Raw genomic sequence first — 25,271 nt, 5'->3', positions numbered from 1 at the left:
AGTTATTTGTATTGATATTCATATGCCAGTAAGTTTTAGAAATTAGTTTTTGTATCTATTATAAATCATCAATCTTATTCAAATATTCAAATTTACTGCATGAAAACATTTTTATGCAATGCTAAGCTGGATCAATAAGTTTGCTAAACATTCTTTCTATTACATGTGTTTGTCATGTTCATAACTAGGAGTCTGAGGCTCTCAATATTAAAGAGAGTTCAAGAAAATGAGTTATTGATTGATAATTTTATCCAGGTGAGTTTATTACGAATAATTTCTTGAAGTTGATGACATGGGTTCCTGAGATTTGCTTTGGCATTCACATTTATGATGGCATGGTAAAACACAAGAGGTGTAAGCTTTGGAATGTTACCATGTGGCATGATTGTAGGATGTTATGTCTTCAGTAGCTGTAAAAGAATGCAAAGGTGGCTACCTTTGTTTGATAATTGTGTACTTAGTTGTTTTTTTTACCATTTTGGGAATGGGGCGGGGTCCCTTTTGAATGGGATAAATCATGTGGTTTTTAATAAATTGGGTAAATTGAGTTTTTTGTATTTTTGCTAAAAATACTTTAAAATTGAGAATAAAGGTGATATCAATAGTATATTTGCTAATGTTGAAATTATAGAACTGGATAGGAGATGAACTAAATTCTATTTTTAAGAACTAAACTATGAATTATGAACTAATTTAAGTTCCCACGAGGGAAAAATGTATACTTTTTCATTCAGGAATGGTTCTTCCTACTGGACCCAAATTTTAATGAAAAAACAACAACACTGGTACTAGAAATGTAAAACTCGATTGAGCTTAAGTACTTTGTGTGAACGCATTTTGACTCATTCTCTAATTGCCTTAATAGGGTAGAGGCATTAAATATTTTCATTAAGATCATATTTACAGAAATTACTGTACAGCCTCCTGAATGCAGGTTGAACACCCATCACACTAGTGGTATTCTTAATTAACTCCATTGTCTTTCATAAATGAGCTGGAGAAAGTAGAATTAATGCTTAAACAAACCAAGACAGTGGCTCCAAGCAAACATACAGTAAATGTCCTATAGTTAGATCCTTTTCCATATTGATTATTGCATAAATCTTGAATGGTGGATGTATTGGACATGCCACAGGCCTGTCATGATTGATTGACCTGCTTACGGACCATATGCTGAGTACAAGAAGCATGCCTGTAATGGCCTAATTGTCCCCTACCGGTTTCACTGGAGGAGACTTATGTTTTGCGCTCTGTCTGTCTGTCAGTCAGTCACACTTTTCTGGATCCTGCGATAACTTTAAAAGTTCTTAATATTTTTTCATGAAACTTGAAACATGGATAGATGGCAATATGGACATTATGCACGTCATTTCATTTTGTTCCTATGTCAAAAATTCTGGTTGCTATGGCAACAAATAGACTAGAAATACTGCTGAAAATGTTGGTTTTCTTGATCCGGCGATAACTTTAAAGTTCATAATATTTTTTCATTAAACTTGAAACATGGATAGATGGCAATATGGACATTATGCACGTCATTTCATTTTGTTCCTACGTCAAAAATTCTGGTTGCTATGGCAACAAATAAAAAAAATCTGACAATGGTGGAATTTCTGACAATAGGGGAGCCGGTAGGGGACTATATTGCTTGGCAATAGTCTTGTTTATATTAACCCTTTTCCCACTCAGAGGCAAAGTTAAAATTGCTATGTGCAAACAGCATAAAACCAGAACAGCCTGCGGGTAACTCGCAGTCTGTTCAGGTTTTATGCTGTTTGCTGGTCATCAGTATCTTAGGGTTGGAAATGTAGCCTTTAAAACTTGAATCTAGTAAGAAATTTTTTCAATTAAATAAAACTTTCTAAGAGACTACAAACATGTCAAAATACATATCTAAGTGCTAGAGGGTTAACAGTGCTCTGGGAAAACCTGGTGTAATAAATGTGTGTTAAGTTTAGTTCCAGATAGCCTGTGCAGTCAAGACAGTCCGTTTTTGTCTAGACTGGATTTTCGTTTAAAAGAGATGTCCTTTTTATACACAAAATTCCATGAATGCAGAAAGTGTTGTCCCTTTGCCAAGTGCAGGCTTATCTGGGAAGATAATTTACTCACATGCATTTGACCCAGTTTTCCCACAGACCAGATCATATAATAGTTAATAACTAAATATTCTCCTTGCTGTCTTAAGTATTTATTATACACATAATTGTTTCTGTGTTGCTTGAATAAAAGCATTTTAATCATACATATCGTAATGATTTGTTTTTTTATTCACACTTGTATATGAATGTAAAATACAGTCGATTGGTGTATAGCGGATTTTAGTGAGTAACGGATAGCTTAAACGTTTTTTGCAAAATACTTTTATTTATGTTAAGATTTATAGTTTTCTATGAATTGAATACAAAAAGCCTTTCATTGTTAAGTCGATTCATGTTTTTGTTGATGTGTGTCAATGTTTACAACTGTTTCTTTTTTCGAAAGCAAAACATGGTCACGTTTTGTACGCACCGTTTTTGTGACGACAGGAAAAGTGCAGACGAATGGTTTCTTGAATTTTGCAGATTTTGTTTGGTAAACATAATGTTCATTGATGTAATATTTTAGTATTATGTGTCCTTTACAAAAGTAAGAATGCTCAGAAACCAGATTGATGCGTACCATATAAAATAAGCATGAAAGCTGCAACTCGGGATTTAGGGAATAACGGACATGTGGTGACCCACATTCAGGAATGTGGGGATTGTCTCAAAATAAATATAAACTCAATTGAAGTTGTCCAATACAGATGTGGTTAGCATGTGGCTATGATATTAATAAGTGAAAACATCATTTTTAATGAAAAATAATCAAATTATAACGAAAATCGAAATCTCTGAAAACATATTTTCCAATATCAAATCTATATATAGATTCAACTCAAAATGACCCGAATATAGGGTGCATCGCTTTGAACAGCCATTACTTCATCAATTGTGCAGCGATTTCCATGAACTTGGTCTTATTAAACGCAGAAATGAATTTCCTTTCTGGAAATGTACATATATTGCAATTATTTTTAACAAATGCTGTGTCAAATTTCAAGAAATAACACGATACACATGTAATCCGATAAAGACCTAAGCGATCCGGTAATGGCTGAATCAGTGTACCATGAAATTTGCGCTGTAAACAAATAACCTTTTTTGGAAATTTAAAACCGCTGTCATGTTTCAATAGGTAAGACGTGTGTCTATCTAGGTTTAATGGTTTAATTACTGAATGCATGGTGTTTACGTTGAAATGATACTCGAAGTCCTTAGCTATCCGTTATACACCAATCGACTGTATATGTATGTAGCTTTTTGTGTTATAAAGAGTTATCATGAATACTAGCAATCATCTGATTATTCTTTAAATTATGCATTTGCTAGTGTGATAATGTGAGTATGTTTAAACAGTTTTCTTACTTTTCGGTATTCATTTTAATACTGATTTGTGTAAATATAATGTGCATTAAGATCTACCAGTTTGTGACCTTTTATAAATAATAAGTGTTCTTGTAACATCTTCTTTCATGTTTTGTTTTCAACAACAGCTTTGCATGTCAAATTTGTTAACATGCATGGAATGTTATGTTGTTAAATGCTGACTGGCCTTTATCATATGTTGCAGACACCTCTGCATTAACTTCCCTGCAATTGACAAAATGTATAATTATACATATAAGTTCCTTATTGTATATGATATTTAACATGTTCCCACTTACATCAACAATGGGCTGGAAAATTGATATTGGTAGCTCAGTGCAAACCAATGTGTAAAATGTTAATGATCTTCTATGTGGAAAAATGGGGTGTAATGCATGTGCGTACAGTGTCAGTCCAGATAAGCCAGATTGCACTAAGGAGAGACTTCCTTGAAAAAAATACTATAAAACGAACCTTATCTGTTGCCCTTTAAAAGGTGAAAGTGTCGTCAATGATTAGCCTGTACGCTCTAAAAGCTCATGCATTTCGCCCCGTTTTCTCAGATCACAGCTCAAATAAAGAATGGTATTAGGCAAAGTTTTGCAGGAAAGCAATACAAAGTATTGCTATATATGTATTTTATGCTAATACTTTAAAGTAGCATGCATTAAACAAGTTTGCTGCTATCACAGAGCTGATGAAATTGTTGTTGTTGATTATTATGGTGTTAATGTTATGACTATGATGGTGATGATGATGCTGATGATAAAGATGCTGACAATGATGATAAAAGCAACAACACAATTCGAAAAGTGGAACATATATCAAGGATGGAAATTAGTGGTTGCCCTTGAGCCCGGGCCAGTACATTTTGGCCTGGGCAACTCAAATTCAAAAGTGAGTAGTCCGGCTGGGCAACTTGCTTTTTAAGCAAGAAACAATTCAGTGCAATTAAACACTTAATGAAATTGGCGACTGTGAGTTAATAATTTAGTTTATTAAAATTCATTTATCAAAGCCAATGAAATGATTTAACTCAGACTTCTATGAGGACATAATACACATAAAGTTTGTAAATTAAGCAATGTTGTTGTTTAGTTATCTTTTATTTAATTTAAAGAAAGTCTTATTATTTTATATAGACATGACTCTACATGTACATCGTACTTGGCTCGTTAGTCTTTAGCTGGGCAACCAAAATACTACAGATGGTTGCCCACACGGGCAACCAATTGTAAAACGTTAGTTTCTATCCCTGTATATACATTTTAAGAATCTAATTTTACATGTTTGTTTTGGAGCTGTTTCATACAACATAAGTCACCCCATGAGGTTCAAAAACATATCAGTTATTTGATACACAATCTTAATAATATATCTCTTCACATTTGGTATGTAACATCTGGTAGGTAAATGGAACTAAGTTTGTTAGTTTACAGTTCTCAGATACAGTGTTATGATGTTGTTTCTATTCATCCCTACTGTGTTGGATGTCTTGTTTTGGCATGTAAATTTTTGGGTGCCTTAGTGGCTATTTTCAGAGAATATCTGAGCATATAGCTTCTGTAATAGTTGATTTTTTGTTATGATATCTTGATTTTAGTTAGAAGTATAAGATTGGAAAACAGTTCAATAATATCCGTACAAAATATGTTCAAACCACTAAACAAAGAATACTCATCTACAGCCTTTCCATGCTTGTCAGATGACTAGCAAATAATTAAATAGTCATTCATAACATGGTTTACAATTCTTGCTTGATCTTTCATTTTAGACCTCTTTGTGTTTGCAATACATGCAATGGGCACAATAGATGTGTTGTTGTTCAATCCTTACCAGGCCAGACTTTAGTCTATGCAAGCACATCACACTTCAGTAGCACAGTCAGTCTACTATATTCCTGTATAACAGATATCTATAATCTAGGCTGGGGACAGAGACTCTGCAGAGCTAATGTGTCATCATTATGACTCAATGGTTACAGCTCAAAGGTTACAACTCACACAGTTATTTTCCCTGCTACTATAGCAACCAGAATGACCTTTGAAGTCCTGCTGAATCATACTTAAATATTTAATCGTACATTTACTATATTTGACCTTATTGATGGGCATAATATGAGTTGGTTTGGTTTTACTAGTTATATAATGCACCATCATCAAAATGCAAAATGCAACATTTTCTTTAGTTTATAGAATTATCAAAGACAGTTTAAAATTTCCAATAATGTGTTTTAGCCCTGTCTTACAATCAGCCTATTCTGATCAATAATTGCATTGCCAATCACTGCATTTATGTTGGTTTGGCAAGACCTGAATGAACATTTTACCTGACATAGGATACTAATTAATGCAAGTATGTATTTATCTTTGTGCAAGGTTCTTGCTAATTGTAATAAACATCAATAATAGGGTTTCAGTGTCAAAACAAAATGCTAATGTTGTTTAGCAAGTACAGCTGTACCATATTATTGTTCATCAGGTTGACTGTTTCAGACACATGATCGTTTAGTTCTATTTTTAATTTGAACTTTGATTTCATGGAAATATGTTGTAACTGTTGAGGGAAAAGACTCAAAACACTTTGAATACTTAAAAGGCCTGCATTTTGGCGTTGGAGTGCATGATTTGATACAATAATGATACTTGCTTGCATGATTGCATTGTGTTATTTATGTTTTTGTAGACCACAAAGAAAAATTGTTTGTTCTTTTTCAAGTTAGGCCTTTAAAATAGTTTCAACAATGCAATCACCACTATTTCTGGTTAGATACTCACCAAACACTGCAAGCTCAGTTACTGCTTTTGATTACTGCAAGCATTTAAGAGTTCACCAGCATGTCTTATCATTTCAGTGCTGTAACTTTCTTGTTATTGCAACCAAAATGCTACTACTAAACCAATTAGGTTCACATGTGCCACATTCTGGGAAAACTGGGTTTAATGCATGTGCTTGTCCTCCCTAAATAGCCTGCGCAGTCTGCACAGACTAATCAAGGACAACACTTTCCGCTTGTATGGTATTTTTACGTATAAAGGTTTAGGCATAAAGTGTCGTCCCAGATGAGCCTGTGTGACGGCTTATCTGGGACTTTTTCTCAGTACGAGGCTCTAATGATTCCCAATCCAGTGCTGGGATTTTCTTGGTATAACAACCAAAACGCTAATAAACCATTCACTTACTCATCTCATGATTGTCATTGCAGTGCTGCAGCTGATCTACTGGCGCGATGTGAAGCGCACGGGGCTCGTGTTCGGTAGCATGGTGTGTGTGCTGCTGTCGCTGATGTGCTGCACGATCCTCAGTGTGCTGGCCTACCTCTCCCTTGCCGTGCTCACTGTCACACTCAGCTTCCGTGTCTACAAGAACGTCATGCAGGCCGTCCAGAAGACCAACGACGGACACCCGTTCAAGTAAACATGATACTCGTCCTCTAAAACTTCAAAGCCAAATGGCTGTATAGATTTAGGCAATATCTAGAACTACAAAACCTAACAGGATGCTGCTCTTAAGAGTCGGTGTGGAAAGAAGGACCATTTCTATCACCTTCACTTTTAATTTTAGCCTTGCTGTGGGAAAATTGGGCTGAATGCATGTGCTTAAAATGTCCTGGGGCCGTATTCCAGTAGCTTCTTAAGTTAAAAAATCACTTAAGTTGAAATATTGCGCAGTATTTTTTCTTATCTCCGCCTTTTTTTCTTTAAAAATAAGATTTCACTTAAGTTAAATTCTGGTAGCTTCATAAACTTAATAAATTTCTTTACTCTGTGTATTTTTTCTCATATATTTAAAATTAAGTTAACTTCCTTTAACTTTTAAAGGGATCTTTTCACGCTTTGTTAAATTGATAAAATTGAAAAAAGTTGTTTCAAATTCGCAAATTTTCGTTTTGGTTATGATATTTGTGAGGAAACAGTAATACTGAACATTTACCATGCTCTAATATAGCCATTATATGCATCTTTTGACGATTTTAAAACCTAAAAATTATAAAGCGTTGCAATGCGAAACGATTGAATAATTTGGAGAGTTCTGTTTTTGTCGTTAAATTTTGTGAAATTACGAAGATAGCTTATATAAGGTATAAAATACGGTTAGTATGTGTTCTCAGCGGAATAGCTCAGTAGGTTAAAGCATTTTTACTTCAGGACTCTGGCAGGACTCCAGGGGTCACTGGTTCGAAACCTGCTCCGGGCAATGTTCTTTTCCTTTTTTAAATTTTATTCTTGATTTTTTACTGGAGCTTTTACGATCCAATGTTTACATTTATCAATATAAAGCATTTAATGAATAAGTTAAAAAATGCCAAAATCTGTGAAAAGGCCCCTTTAAAGGAATTTCTTAAAGAGAAATACTAAGCGTCTCATGTTTTGTTTTTGACATTTCAAATTTAACTTTAGAAATATATTTAAGAAATATCTTAACTTCAGTGAAAACTTAAGAAGCTACTGGAAAACGGCTTATCTGCCAGGACACTTTAAGTAAGGGAAATCACTATCCGCCTAAATTGGACTTTTGCTGAGAAGAGACTTCCTTTAAAGTGGAAAGTGTCCTCCCTGATTAACATGTGTGTCTTTTCCTTGACTTTTGATATGAAAACTTAAATGAAAAAGATATAATGTTGGCATTAATAATGTGTTATATCTATTGAGTCAAGAAAATATATATTTAGATGTATAAATCATGGCAATTTGGCATATTACTTGTTGGCAAGTTCTCAGTAAGAGGTAGGGGTGTGAACATAAATGAAACGTGTGGAAACAGGAGTGGTGTAAGAAATCTGTACTGATAAGTGTAGGCACGGGCTTGGTTTAATCACATTCAAAAGTTCATCATGTTTATGCAGATCTGCATTTTTTTTTTAAGGACACAAAAACAACCCACACACTGCTTTAAGGAAACACAACTGAAACTTAATATGTGATAAGTAAAACCATCACAAGTAGGTGGATTTATATGACATTTGGAAATCACTGACCACAATATTTGCTAATCCTTTTGTTATCTGTCACACGGCTATAATAACAAAATAATTACTTATAACTTTCATTCAAGTGTCATCAAGAGAAATATTTAGTTTTTGTACAGAGTGTTACATTTTATTACAATTCTAGAACAATGCTCTCCGCTTTTGAAAACTGGCAAACGTTAATATGGAGGATATTGAAAAGTATGTGTGGGGAAAAAGGTTGTTGAGTTTTGAAATTATTGCTTTTAATTGTGAGACAAAAGACAGTTATTATGCTTAAATTGTACATAAGACAAACTAGGTTTTAGGAGTCACAATTTGCACAAGCATCAATATTTGGCAACAGGAATAGGTCTATTAGAACTTTAACTTTCGAAGAAATAAGACTGGGTGGCTAATCATGAAAGACACTTTTCGCCATGCCTTGACACTTGAGTATGAGCCTTGGTGGGTGGCTACTCATGAAAGACACTTTGCGCCATGCCTTGACACTTGAGTATGAGCCTTGGTGGGTGGCTAATCATGAAAGACACTTTTCGCCATGCCTTGACACTTGAGTATGAGCCTTGGTGGGTGGCTAATCATGAAAGACACTTTGCGCCATGCCTTGACACTTGAGTATGAGCCTTGGTGGGTGGCTAATCATGAAAGACACTTTGCGCCATGCCTTGACACTTGAGTATGAGCCTTGGTGGGTGGCTAATCATGAAAGACACTTTGCGCCATGCCTTGACACTTGAGTATGAGCCTTGGTGGGTGGCTAATCATGAAAGACACTGCGCCATGCCTTGACACTTGAGTATGAGCCTTGGTGGGTGGCTAATCATGAAAGACACTTTGCGCCATGCCTTGACACTTGAGTATGAGCCTTGGTCTGGAAAACATGGGCTTAATGCATGTGCATTAAGTATCATCCCATTTGCATAGGGTAATCAGGGACAACACTTTCGGTTTGTATTATTATGCCCCACTTCGAAGAAGAGGGGGTAAATTGTTTTGCTCATGTAGGTCCGTCCGTATGTCCGTCCCTCCACCACGTGGTTTTCGGATGATAACTCAAGAACTTAGACCTAGGATCATGAAACTTCATAGATACATTGATCATGACTCGCAGATGACCCCTATTGATTTTCAGGTCACTAGGTCAAAGGTCAAGGTCATGGTGACCCAAAATAGTAAAATGGTTTCCGGTTGATAACTCAAGAACGCTTATGCCTAGGATCATGAAACTTCATAGGTACATCGATCATGACTCGCAGATGACCCCTATTGATTTTCAGGTCACTAGGTCGAAGGTCAAGGTCACGGTGACCTGAAATAGTAAAATGGTTTCCGGATGATAACTCAAGAACGCTTATGCCTAGGATCATGAAACTTCATAGATACATTGATCATAACTCGCAGATGACCCCTATTGATTTTCAGGTCACTAGGTCAAAGGTCAAGGTCACGGTGACCCGAAATAGTAAAATGGTTTCCGGATGATAACTCAAGAACGCTTATGCCTAGGATCATGAAACTTCATAGGTACATTGATCATGACTCGCAGATGACCCCTTATGATTTTCAGGTCAAAGGTCAAGGTCACAGTGACCCAAAATAGTAAAATGGTTTCCGGATGATAACTCAAGAACACTTATGCCTAGGATCATGAAACTTCATAGGTACATTGATCATGACTCGCAGATGACCCCTTATGATTTTCAGGTCACTAGGTCAAAGGTCAAGGTCACGGTGACTCAACTTAGAAAAATGGTTTCCGGATGATAACTTAAGAACGCTTATGTCTAGGATCATGAAACTTCATAGGTACATTGATCATGACTCGCAGATGACCTCTATTGACTTACAGGTCACTAGGTCAAAGGTCAAGCTCACGGTGACTTGACACAGTAAAATGGTTTCCGGATGATAACACAAGAAAGCTTACGCCTAGGATCATGAAACTTCATAGGTACATTGATCATGACTCGCAGATGACCCCTATTGATTTTCAGGTCACTAGGTCAAAGGTCAAGGTCACAGTGCCAAAAAACGTATTCACACAATGGCTGCCACTACAACTGACAGCCCATATGGGTGGCATGCATGTTTTACAAACAGCCCTTGTTTTTGAGTTTAAAAGAGGCCTCGACTTACCAAAAATCGATTTCAGACGAAAAGTGTTGTCCCTGATAAACCTGTGTGGACTGCGCAGGCTTATCTGGGATGGCACTTAACGCACATGGGTTAAGCCAAGCATTCCCAGAACAATGCTCCAATTATCCGCTTACTTTAAAGCGCAAAGTGTCGTCCCTGAAAAGCCGGTGCAGTCTCCACCGGCTATTCTGGGACAACACTTTATGCATATGCATTAGACCCAGTTTTCCTATAAGAACTCTTGATGATATACTTTCTTAAAAACAGAAAATATGTGGGAAAACACTTAAAACACATGTCTTAAGTCCAGTTTTTCCAGAGCGAGGCTTATTTGTTTATTTCCACGAACCAGAATCAAGTTTAGGCTGACTGCACAGGCTAATCTAGAATTACACTTTACACCCACGTATTAAGCCCAGTTTTTGTGTGTTTTCAGGAGCCTGCTGGAGATGGACCTGGAGGTTAAGGAGGAGATGGTTGAGTCAGCCGCCAGCAAGATTGCCGACAATGTGAACAGTCTGTCCAGGGAGCTGCGCAGGCTATTCCTTGTGGAGGACTATGTGGACTCCATCAAGGTTTATTTATAGTCCTTCCCAGGCTGTACTTAATCAATACTTTGCAACACTTATAAATTCATTAAGTATTTTTGTCTTTTTTACCAGACAATTTTGACTCAATTAACCCTTTAGTGCTTGGATATGCACTTGGACGCGTTTGTAGTTGCATGGAAAATCTAATGAAATTTAAGACCTTTATACAGAGATTCAATTTCCAATCCCAATGAACCCTTTTCTGCTCAGATACGCACTTTGAGGCTTTTATAGTCCTTTAGAAAATCAAATTGATTTAAAGATTTTCTGAATTTGTGTTCATTTCCGTTCCCTAGGATACTACTGAGCAGTAAACAGCATTAAAGCTGAATAGACTGCGAGTAACTTGCAGTGGAAAAGGGCTAAGTCAATGCTGTATACACTGAATCAAGTCTTTTTGTCAATTTTACCAGACTATTTGGACTCAGTATGGCCAGGGAGTTTTTCACTTCTTACCAGGCCATGCGTCAGTCTTTGCCAGCAACATTTTATCAACTTATCCAGTTTGTTGGCATGTTTACCTATTGATCTGATCACAATTCTACAAATAGTGCAAGTTTGTTTAACTATATTTTTCTGGTGTTGATGAAGAACTATACCGGTAATTATAGAACTGGTCGTCAGTACACTTGTGAAGAATATTTCTGACCATATTTAGATCATTATATTAACTCTTTTCCAACTCGAAGCAAATGAAAATGGCTCTGTGCAAACAGCATAAAACCAGAACAGCCTGCGAGTAACTCGCAGTCTATTAAGGTTTTATACTGTTTGCTGCTCATCAGTATCTTTGGGTCGGAAATGAAGCCTTTAAAAATTTAATCTAGTAAGAAAGGTCTTACAATAAGTTTAACTTTCTTAGGGACAACAAATGCTTAAAAATACCTAACTAAGGGTTAAAAGTTAAGAACCTTAATAAATAGACAATCATAGAAACGTATTAAAATATCACTCAGCAATTTAATAGATGACACTGTTTGCTGATTTCAGTTTGCCCTGCTCATGTGGCTGATGACCTATGTGGGATCCTGGTTCAACGGCATGACCCTTGTCATCTTGGGTAGGTTATTGATGTTTACTTATAAATACCATAAAATGCTGTGTATAACACGCAGTTATGTATAACGCGCATCTACTTTTTGAAGCAAAAAATCGTGAAAAAAAGTTTTTGAAGAAAAAAAATCGAGGGAAAATTTCCGTGACGTAGGCTAACTGAAAATCGTTTGATTAACATTGCCGATCTCACGCGTTATTTTATTGTTTCAATAATTTATTATCTTAAAGACGTTAACGATAAAGATACAACTTGTTTGTGTGTGTTGTTTTTTTAATTATATTACGCCTAAATGTTTCGATTTAAATGAATTATGCATGAAATGCACAATTTCCACGAGGATACCATCAAGGTTTTCATCATAAGTCTCCGAAGTAACTGTTCACGATTTTATCGTGGAGGAGTACACATTACGGACCGATTAGTGTGCATGGTATATCTAAGACACTGACATTTTTTATTGGTATTGGCACGGGGTTATTCACGCATGACTTATTCATATTAATTTTTTTATTTACATTTCCCCTCTCGCGCGTTCTTTTCGAGCGTCTATAATTGACAGGAGACTTTTAACTACTCAAACTTCTCAACACCATTACTGACATGACCGGCGATAAACAAACAATGGAGGTGTGAAGCTGTTTGCCGGTTCGCATGTTTTGATAATAGCCCAGGTAAACAAAACTTGACAGGTGACGCAAATTACTCGATAATCACAACCCTAATATTGACAAGACGTATGAAAACCTGTAAACAAACACAACAACAATACCAAAAATTTTATTAACCCATTTGAAGAGCAAGAAAAATAATCATAAATATCGGGAAAGACCTTGCTGACATATTGCTGTTAATCGACAAGTGCCCCCAAAATAAATTGTGTTACCCTAGTACAGTAGGGTATAATATTGTGGGACAAAACAATAACATTCAAATACAAATGGCTTCCTTGTTTTTCATTTTCGGCTTCAAATTTATTGGATTTAAATGTTGCGCATGTACCTGAAAAAGATAGAAAATATTAATGTTAACTTTATTACATTTGACCATCTATATTCAGATCATAAATATAACACATTTATTAACATAGTTACAGTTAAAACAACGGGGATCAGAATGGCGCAAGTTACCGTAACTCTGTTACTGATAAGGAAAAAATCTCTTGGCATGGCTGTAGTAGTATATAACGCGCATCAAGTTTTTATCCCCCGCCAGAGGCGGAGGGATATTGTTTTGGCGTTGTCCGTCCGGCCGTCCGTCTGTCCGGCACTTTTGTGTCCGGAGCCAAATCTTGGAAGTGCTTTGGCGGATTTCATTGAAACTTCGTATGAGTATATATATGCATAAGAGGATGATGCACGCCAAATGGCATTGTACACCATCTGTTAAAAACAGAGTTATGGCCCTTTGTATGTTGAAAAAATGCTTTTTACTATAGGCACTTTTGTGTCCGGAGCCATATCTTGGAAGTGCTTTGGCGGATTTCATTGAAACTTGGTATGAGTATATATATGCATAAGAGAATGATGCAGGCCAAATGGCATTGTATACCATCTGGTAAAAAACAGAGTTATGGCCCTTTGTATCTTGAAAAAATGCTTTTTACTATGGGCACTTTTGTGTCCAGAGCCATATCTTGGAAGTGCTTTGGTGGATTTAATTGAAACTTGGTATGAGTATATATATGCATAAGAGGATGATGCAGGCCAAATGGCATTGTATACCATCTGTTAAAAACAGAGTTATGGCCCTTTGTATCTTGAAAAAATGCTTTTTACTATAGGCACTTTTGTGTCCAGAGCCATATCTTGGAAGTGCTTTGGCGGATTTCATTGAAACTTGGTATGAGTATATATCCCTCGCCAGAGGCGGAGGGATATTGTTTTGGTGTTGTCCGGCTGTCCGTCCGGCTGTCCGTCCGTCACTTTTGTGCCTGGAGCCATAAGTGCTTTGGCGTATTTCATTGAAAATTCGTATGAGTATATATATGCATAAGAGGATGATTCACGCCAAATGGCATTGTACACCATCTGTTAAAACCAGAGTTATGTCCCTTTGTATCTTGAAAAAATGCTTTTTACTATAGGCACTTTTGTGTCCGGAGCCATATCTTGGAAGTGCTTTGGCGGATTTCATTGAAACTTGGTATGAGTATATATCCCCCGCCGTCCGTCCATCTGTCAGTATGTTCATCCTTCCGATTTGCACCCATCCTCAAACAAAGCATATGTTGCGGGGGATATCAATTCTAAGAGTTTGCTTGTTTTAATTAAATTTTGGGGTAAAAAAGTGCGCCTTATACACAACATATTACGGTAATTGTGCATTATTTATTGTTTATTTCACAATTAAACAATAACTTGATTTATTCAATGAAAAAACTACACATTTTATTGAGGAGAGTTGTTAATGGCTCATAAGCTTTTATATTTCTATCATTATTTGCGCTTGCTTTGAGAAAACCGAGCTCCATGCATGTGTGAAGTTTCTTCCCGGAGTAGTCCATGCAGTTTGCACAGGCTGATCAAGGACAACACTTTCTGCTGTAATGTTATTAATTATTTAAAGGAAGTCTCTTTTTATCAAAAATCCAGTTAAGGCAGATAGTGTTGGCCCTGATTAGCCTGGGTGAAAGTTGGATGTGTGTTTTTCAGATACAATACCAAAAATGGTACATGTATTGTTTTCCCGTATATCATGTTACCCATGTTTTCAGCGGTGGTTGCCATTTTCACCATTCCCAAGGTGTATGAGACGTACCAGGGGCCAATTGATCAGAATGTGAACCTAGTCCGCAACCAACTCAACAACATCATGGCCCAGTATGTATTCCATTGAGTGGGTTGGGTCTCAAGCTGGTGTGTATGAGTTTTGCTCTTGCAGTCTTTGAAAACTGGGCTTTATGCATGTGTGTAAAGTGGCGTCCCAGATTAGCCTATGCAGTCCTCACAGGCTTATCAGGGATGACACTTTCCGACTTAACTGTACTTTTGTTTAGAAGACACTTCCTTAAAAAAAAAAATTCGAATGAAAGGAAAGTGTCATCCTTGATTAGCCAGTGCAAAGCACACAGGCTAATTTGGGACAATCCTGTACGCAATACCTGATGTACGCTGATTGCCTGATTGACACTTCCAGTAAATGGTGTACCTTTATGTTTCTGAAATTCTTATACATTTTTATTTTAATAATTGGTCATAATCTTCTTTTATGCCGCTGGTAGGGTGGCATATAGCAGTCTCACTGTCTTTCTGGCATCCCATTTTCTGGATTTTTTTCCAAAATGATATAAGATATTGCCCTGATATTTAGTATGTGAGTTTACCTACATTACTTACAAATAAGTGATTTTCCATCCGGTCAATTGTTTTTGGCGAAGTTGTATGGACTTGTTTTTTTTCTCTAAAATAACCATTTTCCTGAGGGTTTTATCCAAACGCTTTCAGATATTCAACTGATTTTTGGTGTGTGAATCTACCTACATGACTTACAGATGAAGTGTGAGTTTCATTTCAGTCCATTTTTTTCTTTAACAGAGTTTCGTCGAAGATTCCATTCCCAAAAGCAAAGGCAAAGACGCAGTAAGCTGTACCAGAATCACAGTCTTGATGAATAAAAAGAGGACAGACTTGGTATTCATGGCGTCTGGCGACTTTTCATACATCCATGGTGGAGATTATGACATCATTACTGAAGCTGAATATTTTTGAATATGCATTGTGTAGAAACTGTTGTACATTTTTGCTATGGATTTTTTTGCATATGTGCAATCATTATCCGTATTGCATGCAATATTATCAAGTAGTCCTATGGTTTAAAGAGGTGAGAGGAATCCTTAAGAAAAACTGTTAGGTTACCTTTATTTCATACCTTTGTTTATTCAACAGTTATCTTTTTCTATGGCATTTTTGAAGAAACATCTCCAGATAAACAAAAAAACAATTAAGGCAGCTTAAAATTGTGATAAGTCTATGAGACTATGGAACAAGCAAAATTGTGAAATGAAAACTTTGTTTTGGTAAAAAATATAAAGAGTAACAACAAGATTTTGTATGATGGACATGGAATAGTTATCGCACTCATTAAGATGGTTTGTATCAATGCTTTTGTCAGTTCTCGTCATTTTGTACATTGTTGTTTCATGTACAGTCTGCGTGTGCTATGTGCGATCACATTATGGGAGGACGGGAGGTCTGGATTTTTGCTGGAGCTTCGATATATGACATTGCGTATTTATTGCAGATGCTTCATTTATAGACAATTAGAATTTTTATTTATTAATTTTGAAGTCAGATTTCTGTGGTATTTTCTGAATTGATGTCTTTCCATTTGGTTTGTTATTTACAGTTACCGTATACTTGCGCTTTTAAGACGCCCTCACTTATAAGACGCACCCCGACTTCGGACTTTATAATGGGTGGATTTGAGACTGAGCCGCGTGTAATACGCGGTCAAATTTTGCCGTTTTCATCGGCCGAAAAATGGCTGGAAAATGGCAGAATGTTAAAGAAAATCATCAATTAGTAACACATTTAGAATTTTTCAAACTCTCGCTGCATACATTAGTAATTCATGCAAGTCTGAAAAATAAAACAATCAAATAACAAAGTAAATAATATTTGTTTATTTTATGATATATTAGTGGGTTTTAATTTATTTTCAAGTATTATTCATGCAATAAAAATAATTATCAAATTAACAAAATTTCTAACAATTGCGTATTTAATCATTTGCCCTAACAATTGCAAACATATTACGTTCGTAATATCAATGCACAAGCAAAATTGATCGTATCAGTCATCTTAATCTTACTGTTTGACAGGTATTGAAAACTAATAGGCAGATATTTTGAAAGCGTTTAGTTTTATAACACAGATTATGCAAATTTCACGCCCATTGTCTATCAACAATAAGTAACGCCTACTTTAATAAAATTAGCCGATCGCGTGATAGAGTGATAGACTCCGAAGCGCAAATCGAAATCATGTGTCAAGAAGAAAGCCATATACAGATAATTGAATGCGGTCGCTCTTTGCTCCCGTCGTCGTTGGCCCCTACTAAATAAGGTGTCATCGGCATTAGGGGGTTGTCTGAATAAACGTGTTTATTTAACAATTGACAGTTGCAAACTGGTAACTTATTTCAGAGGATACCCTAATTGCCAATTATGTCTTAATTGACAATTAACGACATGGAACAAAGACGATCATGTGATACAAACTTGTCAAGTAGCATTTGTAATCTGCAGCGTGTTTATTTAACTATTGACAGTTTCAAACTGAGAATTGATTTTGCTGTTGTTTTAAGCATGTTGGTATCATGTCGCCGCTAACACACGTATACTATAATGGCCAATTTATATGACATTTAACGACGTCCCGCGCAGACAATCAGGTGATACAAACATATAAGAATAATCACGGACAATATAACGTCTGACGCCCCAAAAATAACAAAATTCGAATTAAAAATAATAGACAACAAAATCAGTAACAAAACATTTTATTACAAATAAATTGGTAACTGAACATAGCGTTCCGATACACGGTACGGGCCAATACAGACTTTAGAGAAAATGCAAATGGCTGCTGCGATGATTCAAAAACAACTGACAAGTGTCCAACTTGGCTAGCATAAGCCCAGTAAACTCGATATTTTGAAAAAATTTGGTTTATTTTCACCAGTATCTCGCTTATAAGACGCGACCCCAACTGTAACTTATTAATTTGAGTCTTAAAAATGCGTCTTCCAAACGAAAGTATACGGTAATGTAGCAATGCAAGAACATGTATGTTCATCACATTGATTGTGTTTTTTTGTTATTTCTTTTGATTCATGATAAAATGTAGCTATTTATAATTGAATGGGACTTATATATTCTGAACAATTTTTTTTGGTGCATGAAAAGATATAGCAATGTTTTGTTTTACTGTTTTTTGTATAGTAATATACACATTTGAGTTATTTCTAGTGCTGTTTCTATGTTTGAATGATTATAGATGTTATGAGAGCTTTCATGATCTCATTGCAAAGCTTCCTTCTTCTATTTGTTTTCAAAATAACATAACGTACATGTATATTCTTTACCTAAAGAAAAAAGTTGTTGGTTTGTTTGAAAATTTAAAATGAGCATTCAACAGTCCATTTTCATATGAAATTTAAAAAAATGTGTAAACTTGTTTGAAAAATTATTATATTAAAAGGGGATTTGAGAGGTTGAAACAATATTCTTAAAACATTTTAATCAAGATTAGTGAAAGCCAAAAACAATAGTGGCTTTGTATACAAGGTTTCAGAAATGCATTCAATCCATTTGTTTTCTTATAAAATATGCACTCGTCTGTGATGCAAGTGCATTTAAAACATACTCTATCCTTTGCTAAAGTCCCATTTTGTTTGTTTCTTATTCATTTGTATAAAAACTAAAAAGATCTTTATTTTGTTCAGTATTTTCGAGTGAAAAAATTCAATCTACATTGTATTGCTTAAATCAAAAGGAGAGCCATAGTGAGTTAAGTAATGTTTAGCAATTTGAATACATCTTAGTCAGTATTTATAAATCAATTCTTAGACTTAACTCTTTCAGTGCTGGAACCAAATTTTTGAAGGTCTTTGCAAACAGTTTTGATCCAGATGTGACGCCACAGAACGTGGCGTCTCATCAGGATCCAAACTGTTTGCTATTCTGATAGTATTCTTTGAAAAAAAATGAAGAAAATGCTAATTTTAGAAATTCAGCAGACGACATTTTAGCAGACGACAAATTTCCCAGCATGCAAAGGGTTAAATATGTCTGAAATAAGATTGTAAGCCTATTGTTCTAAACATAGAGTCCGTCTGGTCTGCCCAGCTTTTTTCTTGTGCCTATTAAAGTCATTGTATCAATACTTATATATTTGCATGGTGCATTATTCAATTTCAATATATATTGTACGGTGTTGTTCAATTTCACGTATGAATAGCTTACTTATAGTGGGACAAAAACTGTTCTTTGTTCATTTTTTGAAGCAATAATTTATATATTTGTTTACTCTGTAAAGTGTTTTCAAGAAATGTTTGCAATTTTGACATTATTTACCCTATGCTTGCCTTTATGTCTTTATGTAGTTCAATAATATGCCTTTTTGAAAATTACTAGAGACAATATCCTTGAAAAACTCTGCATTCCATTTGAAGACCTTATTGACTGCAAAATATATCCCAACTGTATTTTCGCAGACAAAATAAATCATACATTAAGCAGTAAAACATTAAGATATAAGCTAATAGCATTTATACGCTGCTAAAAGTGTCTAAGTAGATACTTTCTATGAATTCCCAATGTGTTCTTTTATTTCCAACTTCCATTGAGATTATATTATGTTTAGGTGCAGTTTCAATTATAATCTAGCATCCTAGATATGTATTTTCATAGAGCTACTGTAAGCAAGTTGTAACCCTGACAAAGTGGTACCATAATCAACATTGTTCTTGTTATTGGTCAAACATTTTTTTTGCAACCAATGTCTTGTGTACCACATGTTGTGTGTTTCCTATCATAGATTTATGTACGCCTTCACACTCTCTTCGAAGCAAAGTATTGTTTTTTGTAACTACTTTTTGTGTCATTAAAAATATTTCCTGTTCAAATGATGTTACTTGTTTATCCAGGCTTGTATGCTATTTTACTGATCCCTTGTTTACAAATCTCAAAGGCCCTACTATATATGTGCCATGAACAATTCAGGAGAAAACTGATGTCTGCTATGTATATGAGCATTTGTGCTTAACGCATGTGGGTTTAGTGTCATCCCAGATTAGCCTGTGCAGTCCACAGTATTAAATCTGGGCTAATCTGGGACGACATTTTCTGTCTAGACTGGATTTTCAATTAGAAGAGACTTCCTTTGAACTAAAAATTCCATAAAAATGGAAAATTTTGTCTCTTATTAGCCTGTGTGGACTTCACAGGCTTATCTTGGAAGACACTCTAGATCATGTTTCATGTTTACAAAAGGCCGTTTATAAGATGGTTTAATGGCTGTTTACTTATCATACTGCCAAATGTAATGAGTAGATGGTTATAGACATCTTTGTCAGCTGAAACTTCTATTCTGGTGTATGTTTCCCATGATAAAATAACCGTCCGTCCGTATGTCTGTCCGTCCACCAGATGGTTTCCGGATGATAACTCAAGAACGCTTAGGCCTAGGATTATGAAACTTCATAGGTACATTGATCATGACTCGCAGATGGCCCCTATTGATTTTCAGGTCACTTGGTCAAAGGTAAAGCTCACGGTGACCCGAAATAGTAAAATGGTTTCCGGATGATAACTCAAGAACGCTTATGCCTAGGATCATGAAACTTCATAGGTACATTGATCATGACTCGCAGATGACCCTTATTGATTTTCAGATCACTAGGTCAAAGGTCACGGTGACCCGAAATAGTAAAATGGTTTCCGGATGATTACTCAAGAACGCTTATGCCTAGGATCATGAAACTTCATAGGTACATTGATCACGACTTGCAGATGACCCCTATTGATTTTCAGGTCACTAGGTTAAAGGTCAAGGTCACAGTGACCCGAAACAGTAAAATGGTTTCCGGATGATAACTCAAGAACGCTTATGCCTAGGATCATGAAACTTCATAGGTACATTGATCATGACTCGCAGATGACCCCTATTAATTTTCAGGTCACTAGTTCTGTTCTGTATCCAGAATTTAATTTCCCGTAACTTGTGGCTTGTTTGCACTACCTACCGAGGTTTTGAAGCAACATTAAAAAAAATACCTGTACACTATTTAAAGATAAAAAATCCTTACATGTTTGCGCAAGTCAAATTCCAATAGATGAAGTTTAAACAAATAAATCAGAGTGTCATTTAATTTGAAGATTTCAGCTGAAAGATATAACAGGTTAAAATCATAATACATTATACATATAAATAATGAGCTTGAAATGGAAAAAAAAATAATGGAAAACTGGAAAGTTGGTATTAATACAGTTGCATCTGAACATTGGAAACGCCATGTGCATTTTCAATCAAAATAATTTTATAACTGATGTGCACATGCTGTTCAACTACAGATCACTCCAAACACACCAATGCAACACTACTTGATATTATAAAATATAAGAAGCAAATATAAAATATGTAAAATAAAAACAATATTGAAAACAAGACTAAGACAAACATCTGAATTAAAACTTCTAATGATTCAAAATAACTGTCCAATGTAAATAAGTTACTACTAAACAATATCTGTATGTTATGTATTATGTTAAGAGGGCATATCAACAGTATAAGATTAAGATTAAACCATGCAGTTTCCAACTTGTCACTCTTTTATTATTTATCTTGTTCATAATTATCACCAAAAAGGGAAAAAAATGCCCCCCCTCCCCGCCAAAACAATATAAATAAATTTGGATACACATTTCAATTTAAAATTCAAACTCAAACACTAATTGTGAACTTGAATGAGAATTTTACAACAGTTCTGTTACTGCACAAGCATTTTATTCTGAACGTTTTTACTACTCTAAACGGATTGTATGCATCTGTGAAAAGTTTATAGTAACACCTTTTTATAAGCTTAGCTTAAGCACAACATTTGTTAGCCTTTTTAGCTCGACTATTATATATGAAATATATATAGTAGAGCTATCCTACTCGCCCCGGTGTCGGCGTTAGCGTGCAAATGTTAAAGTTTTCGTTCTACCCCAAATATTTTCTTTGTCCCTTGACATATTGCTTTCATATTTTGCATACTTGTTTACCAACATGACCCCAACCTATAAACAAGAGCAGACAACTCTAATCAAGCATTTTGTCATAATTATAGCCCCTTTTCCACTTAGAATATGCAGCAGTTCAAGTTTTCGTACTACCCCATTTATTTTTCATTGTCACTTGACATATTGCTTTGATATTTTGCATACTTTTTTACCAACATCATCCCAACCTATAAACAAGAGCAGACAACTCTTATCAAGCATTTTGTCATAATAATTGCCCCTTTTATACTTAGAATATGCATATAATTGATAAATCTATGTTAAAGTTTGTGTACTACCCCAAATATTTCCTATATCCTTTGACATATTGCTTTTATATGTTGCATACTTGTTTACCAACATGACCCCCAACTTATAAACAAGAGCACACCACTGTATCAAGCATTTTGACATAATTATGGCCCCTTTTACACTTAGATAATTGAACATTTTGCTTAAATTGCCATAACTTATTTATTTATGATCACATTTTATTATTACTTTGACAAAACAACACTTACCTGAATACCACAATGGATTCCACCCAAACAATACCCCACGTCCCTACCAGAATCCCTCCCCCCCCCCAACCTCACCCCCCCCCCTCAATTTTTTTTTTAACATCTAATAAATTACCACACCCCACATTATACCCCCTTCACCCCCCCCCCCCCCCCCCCTACCCCCCCCCCCCCCAAAAAAAAAAATTTTATTTTTATTTTTTTTAAATCATCTTATAAATTACCACACCCCACATTATACCCCCCTCTCACCCCCACCCCCCTACCATTTATATATTTAACATGGACATTTTTTTTTTTATTGAACGTGTACAAACTAATTGGTAGATTTTAACCGCTGCTGACGACGTTGAAATAAGTCGTTTACATATTCATACGCGATTTTCTGTACAAGACTAATTTTTTCTAAAATTAAGGTCGGAATATGCTATCCTTATCAAAAAATAAATAAAATTTAATGGTAGCAAATATTTTAATTGGTCAATTGAATCAGAATAGGCTTTTATTAATCTATCTTTTGAACCCTAGCAACGGCGGAAGCACACAGCGTCATGTATGTGTTGTTAGGTCGTACCAAAAACACGGAAGTTGGTGCATAAAAGTTAAACTTGTTTATTTTTTGGTAAAATAAAACAAATATAATTAAATAAACATGTCAAACGAGCGAACACCCCTTTCACCAGCTGAGGCTCGCGAACTGGGCGAGCAGAGAGAATCCTGGTGCGCTGTCGAAATGAAAAAAGAGCAAAGCTGGTGTCGTAAAGAAAGGAAACATTCGGACGATATACTGAAAAGCACCGTGTTCGATTCCTACCGACCCGAGTATGAGCCCAGGTGCACATTCGAGGTCAACGCCCCTACTCACAGGGAAAGAAGACATTTCTCGGATAAACAATGTAAGTGTCTGAACTGCGTTATCCAGTGGCAGTGGGATGACACATTGACAGAAGCTCAATCATAATATAGCTAAATTAATTATGTAAAGATACATTTTGTAAATGTAGTAATTACAGTTAAATTCACCTACAGTTGCCGTATCTTCACCCAGGTTGTTTTTTTTTGCGGCTGGGCGATGGATAGGTGGTTCAAACTACATGAAATTTATTTACTGCTTGCTGGAGATGTTTGCTGTGGTATGGGGAAAACAATAGTAGTTGCAATACCGTAATTTCTGTGACATCAATACTTACTTTTTTATGTCCGAGACAGCCGGACAAAAATACATGTTTTTGAAAATTCTAAAACACTCTAAAAATGTTGTATTGATAATCAGATACAGATCTGCAATTTGTACAGTGTCTATTGTTTCAATTAATTAAAAAATGTGCTTGTAAAATAGCACGCAGAATGGTAATAATTACTGTTATATATTTTTCACTTTAAGCTTATGTTTAAAAACTGTCTACTGGTATACATGTTTATTTACCCAATAACGCTAATGATATTTAAAATGTAATGCTCCATTGATTTAAGGCATTTGTCTGCCAGTTTTATGAGCTTAATCTGTAACACTGTATGATAAGTGCCACCATTTAAGCGTAACAGGACAGAATTCTTGTAAATTAGCATTGTAATAACTATTTATTTTGGCTAAAATTGGGGGTGTCCGAAAATTTAGTGTCTGAAAAGTAAGAGTTATCACCTACACTTAGGGTTCTTAGAGCTCAAAGCATTCAAGAAGAAATATGTACCGGTATACATTTTAGATATTTCATGCTTTGTTACCATATACCGGTACATCATGTCACAGTAGAAATCAATTAAACATCTGTTAAATTGCATTATCATTATGTGTGTTTATTTTAATTGATACATTTTATAAATAACTCACAATTGGGCACATTGTATACATGTAATTTTTTATCTATAAATTTAGATTATTTATAGCATAATCATATAGATATTGTTTAATATCTCAGCCAAATTGTAATTCTTTCTAAACCAATGTGTAAATTTATAACTAATTTATTACAGCACTTGTTTGAACTTTGTGTAAGTATACAAATCAAAGAAAGTTCAGAATGTAACATCTGTCTAATCTCCTAATATTCATAATCATCTGCTTCTTTCCATAAACTGCATACCATCCTGCATGCAAATAGACATACATGTATTACATTGTAGATTTTAATTTTCCATTTATTCTAGTTCACTAGTTATGAATATCTTTCATGATAGATCTTCATAGAAGTGTCTGTAATTGCTACAAACATCATCTGAAGTAAAACATCTAAAGAGCTTTTTCTTTGGTGTATATATATATATAGTATGATTATTTCCACTTTACATAGATGTATGCTGTGTTTAGATATGTGACAGGTTGACTTGATTAGATCAATATATGATTTAAAGGATATTGTCATGTGTTATAACTTGCTTTATTTGTATGTGTTGCATGGATTTCATATTACAAATAACTGATATAATCAAATATTATTTGAAACAAACCGACCTTCATTCAAGAAGAACTAACAGTGATGTTACCTGTATTTATAATTCTTAAAGTTTAAAAAGGAGAGAAAAATGTTTAGGAAAAAATGTAAAAAAGTCTTCATTATTCTTCAGAATACCTGTTGTTTTGGGCATTGACGATGTACATTTTTCTCGTGTAAATGTTGTATGTACAATGTACTGATATTTATGTTATTCAAATTATAACGCTTAAGACTCATTTTATAATTATTATTCTATTGTAATTTAAAATTGTATATGAATCATGAATAAGTTTGTATTTCTCTGTATGTACTCCTAATTATAGCTTTTCATTTGCTTATACCTTGTGT

The 25,271-nt window shown here is 35.1% G+C and overlaps 1 protein-coding gene across 6 annotated transcripts in view; it reads left to right on the top strand.

Moving 5' to 3' along the window:
- Positions 1 to 19,830, top strand: part of LOC127875152 (reticulon-1-A-like) — a 49,212-nt gene extending 29,382 nt beyond the window's left edge. For 5 of the 6 annotated variants that reach the window (XM_052419993.1, XM_052419991.1, XM_052419995.1 and 2 more), the window contains 5 exons: positions 6,655 to 6,862; positions 10,994 to 11,132; positions 12,138 to 12,207; positions 14,918 to 15,023; positions 15,738 to 19,830. In XM_052419993.1, coding sequence (XP_052275953.1) covers positions 6,655 to 6,862; positions 10,994 to 11,132; positions 12,138 to 12,207; positions 14,918 to 15,023; positions 15,738 to 15,786 — 572 coding nt within the window. In that variant the 3' untranslated portion in view covers positions 15,787 to 19,830. The remainder of the gene's footprint in view (positions 1 to 6,654; positions 6,863 to 10,993; positions 11,133 to 12,137; positions 12,208 to 14,917; positions 15,024 to 15,737) is intronic. The other variant, XM_052419990.1, reaches the window with a different exon arrangement.
- The last annotated feature ends 5,441 nt before the right edge of the window (positions 19,831 to 25,271 follow it).

This window comes from Dreissena polymorpha, chromosome 3 (assembly GCF_020536995.1).
Source record: "Dreissena polymorpha isolate Duluth1 chromosome 3, UMN_Dpol_1.0, whole genome shotgun sequence".
In the NCBI taxonomy this organism is placed as follows: domain Eukaryota; kingdom Metazoa; phylum Mollusca; class Bivalvia; order Myida; family Dreissenidae; genus Dreissena; species Dreissena polymorpha.
Note: the sequence above shows the minus strand (reverse complement) of the source record. Positions and strands in the feature narration are given on the sequence as shown.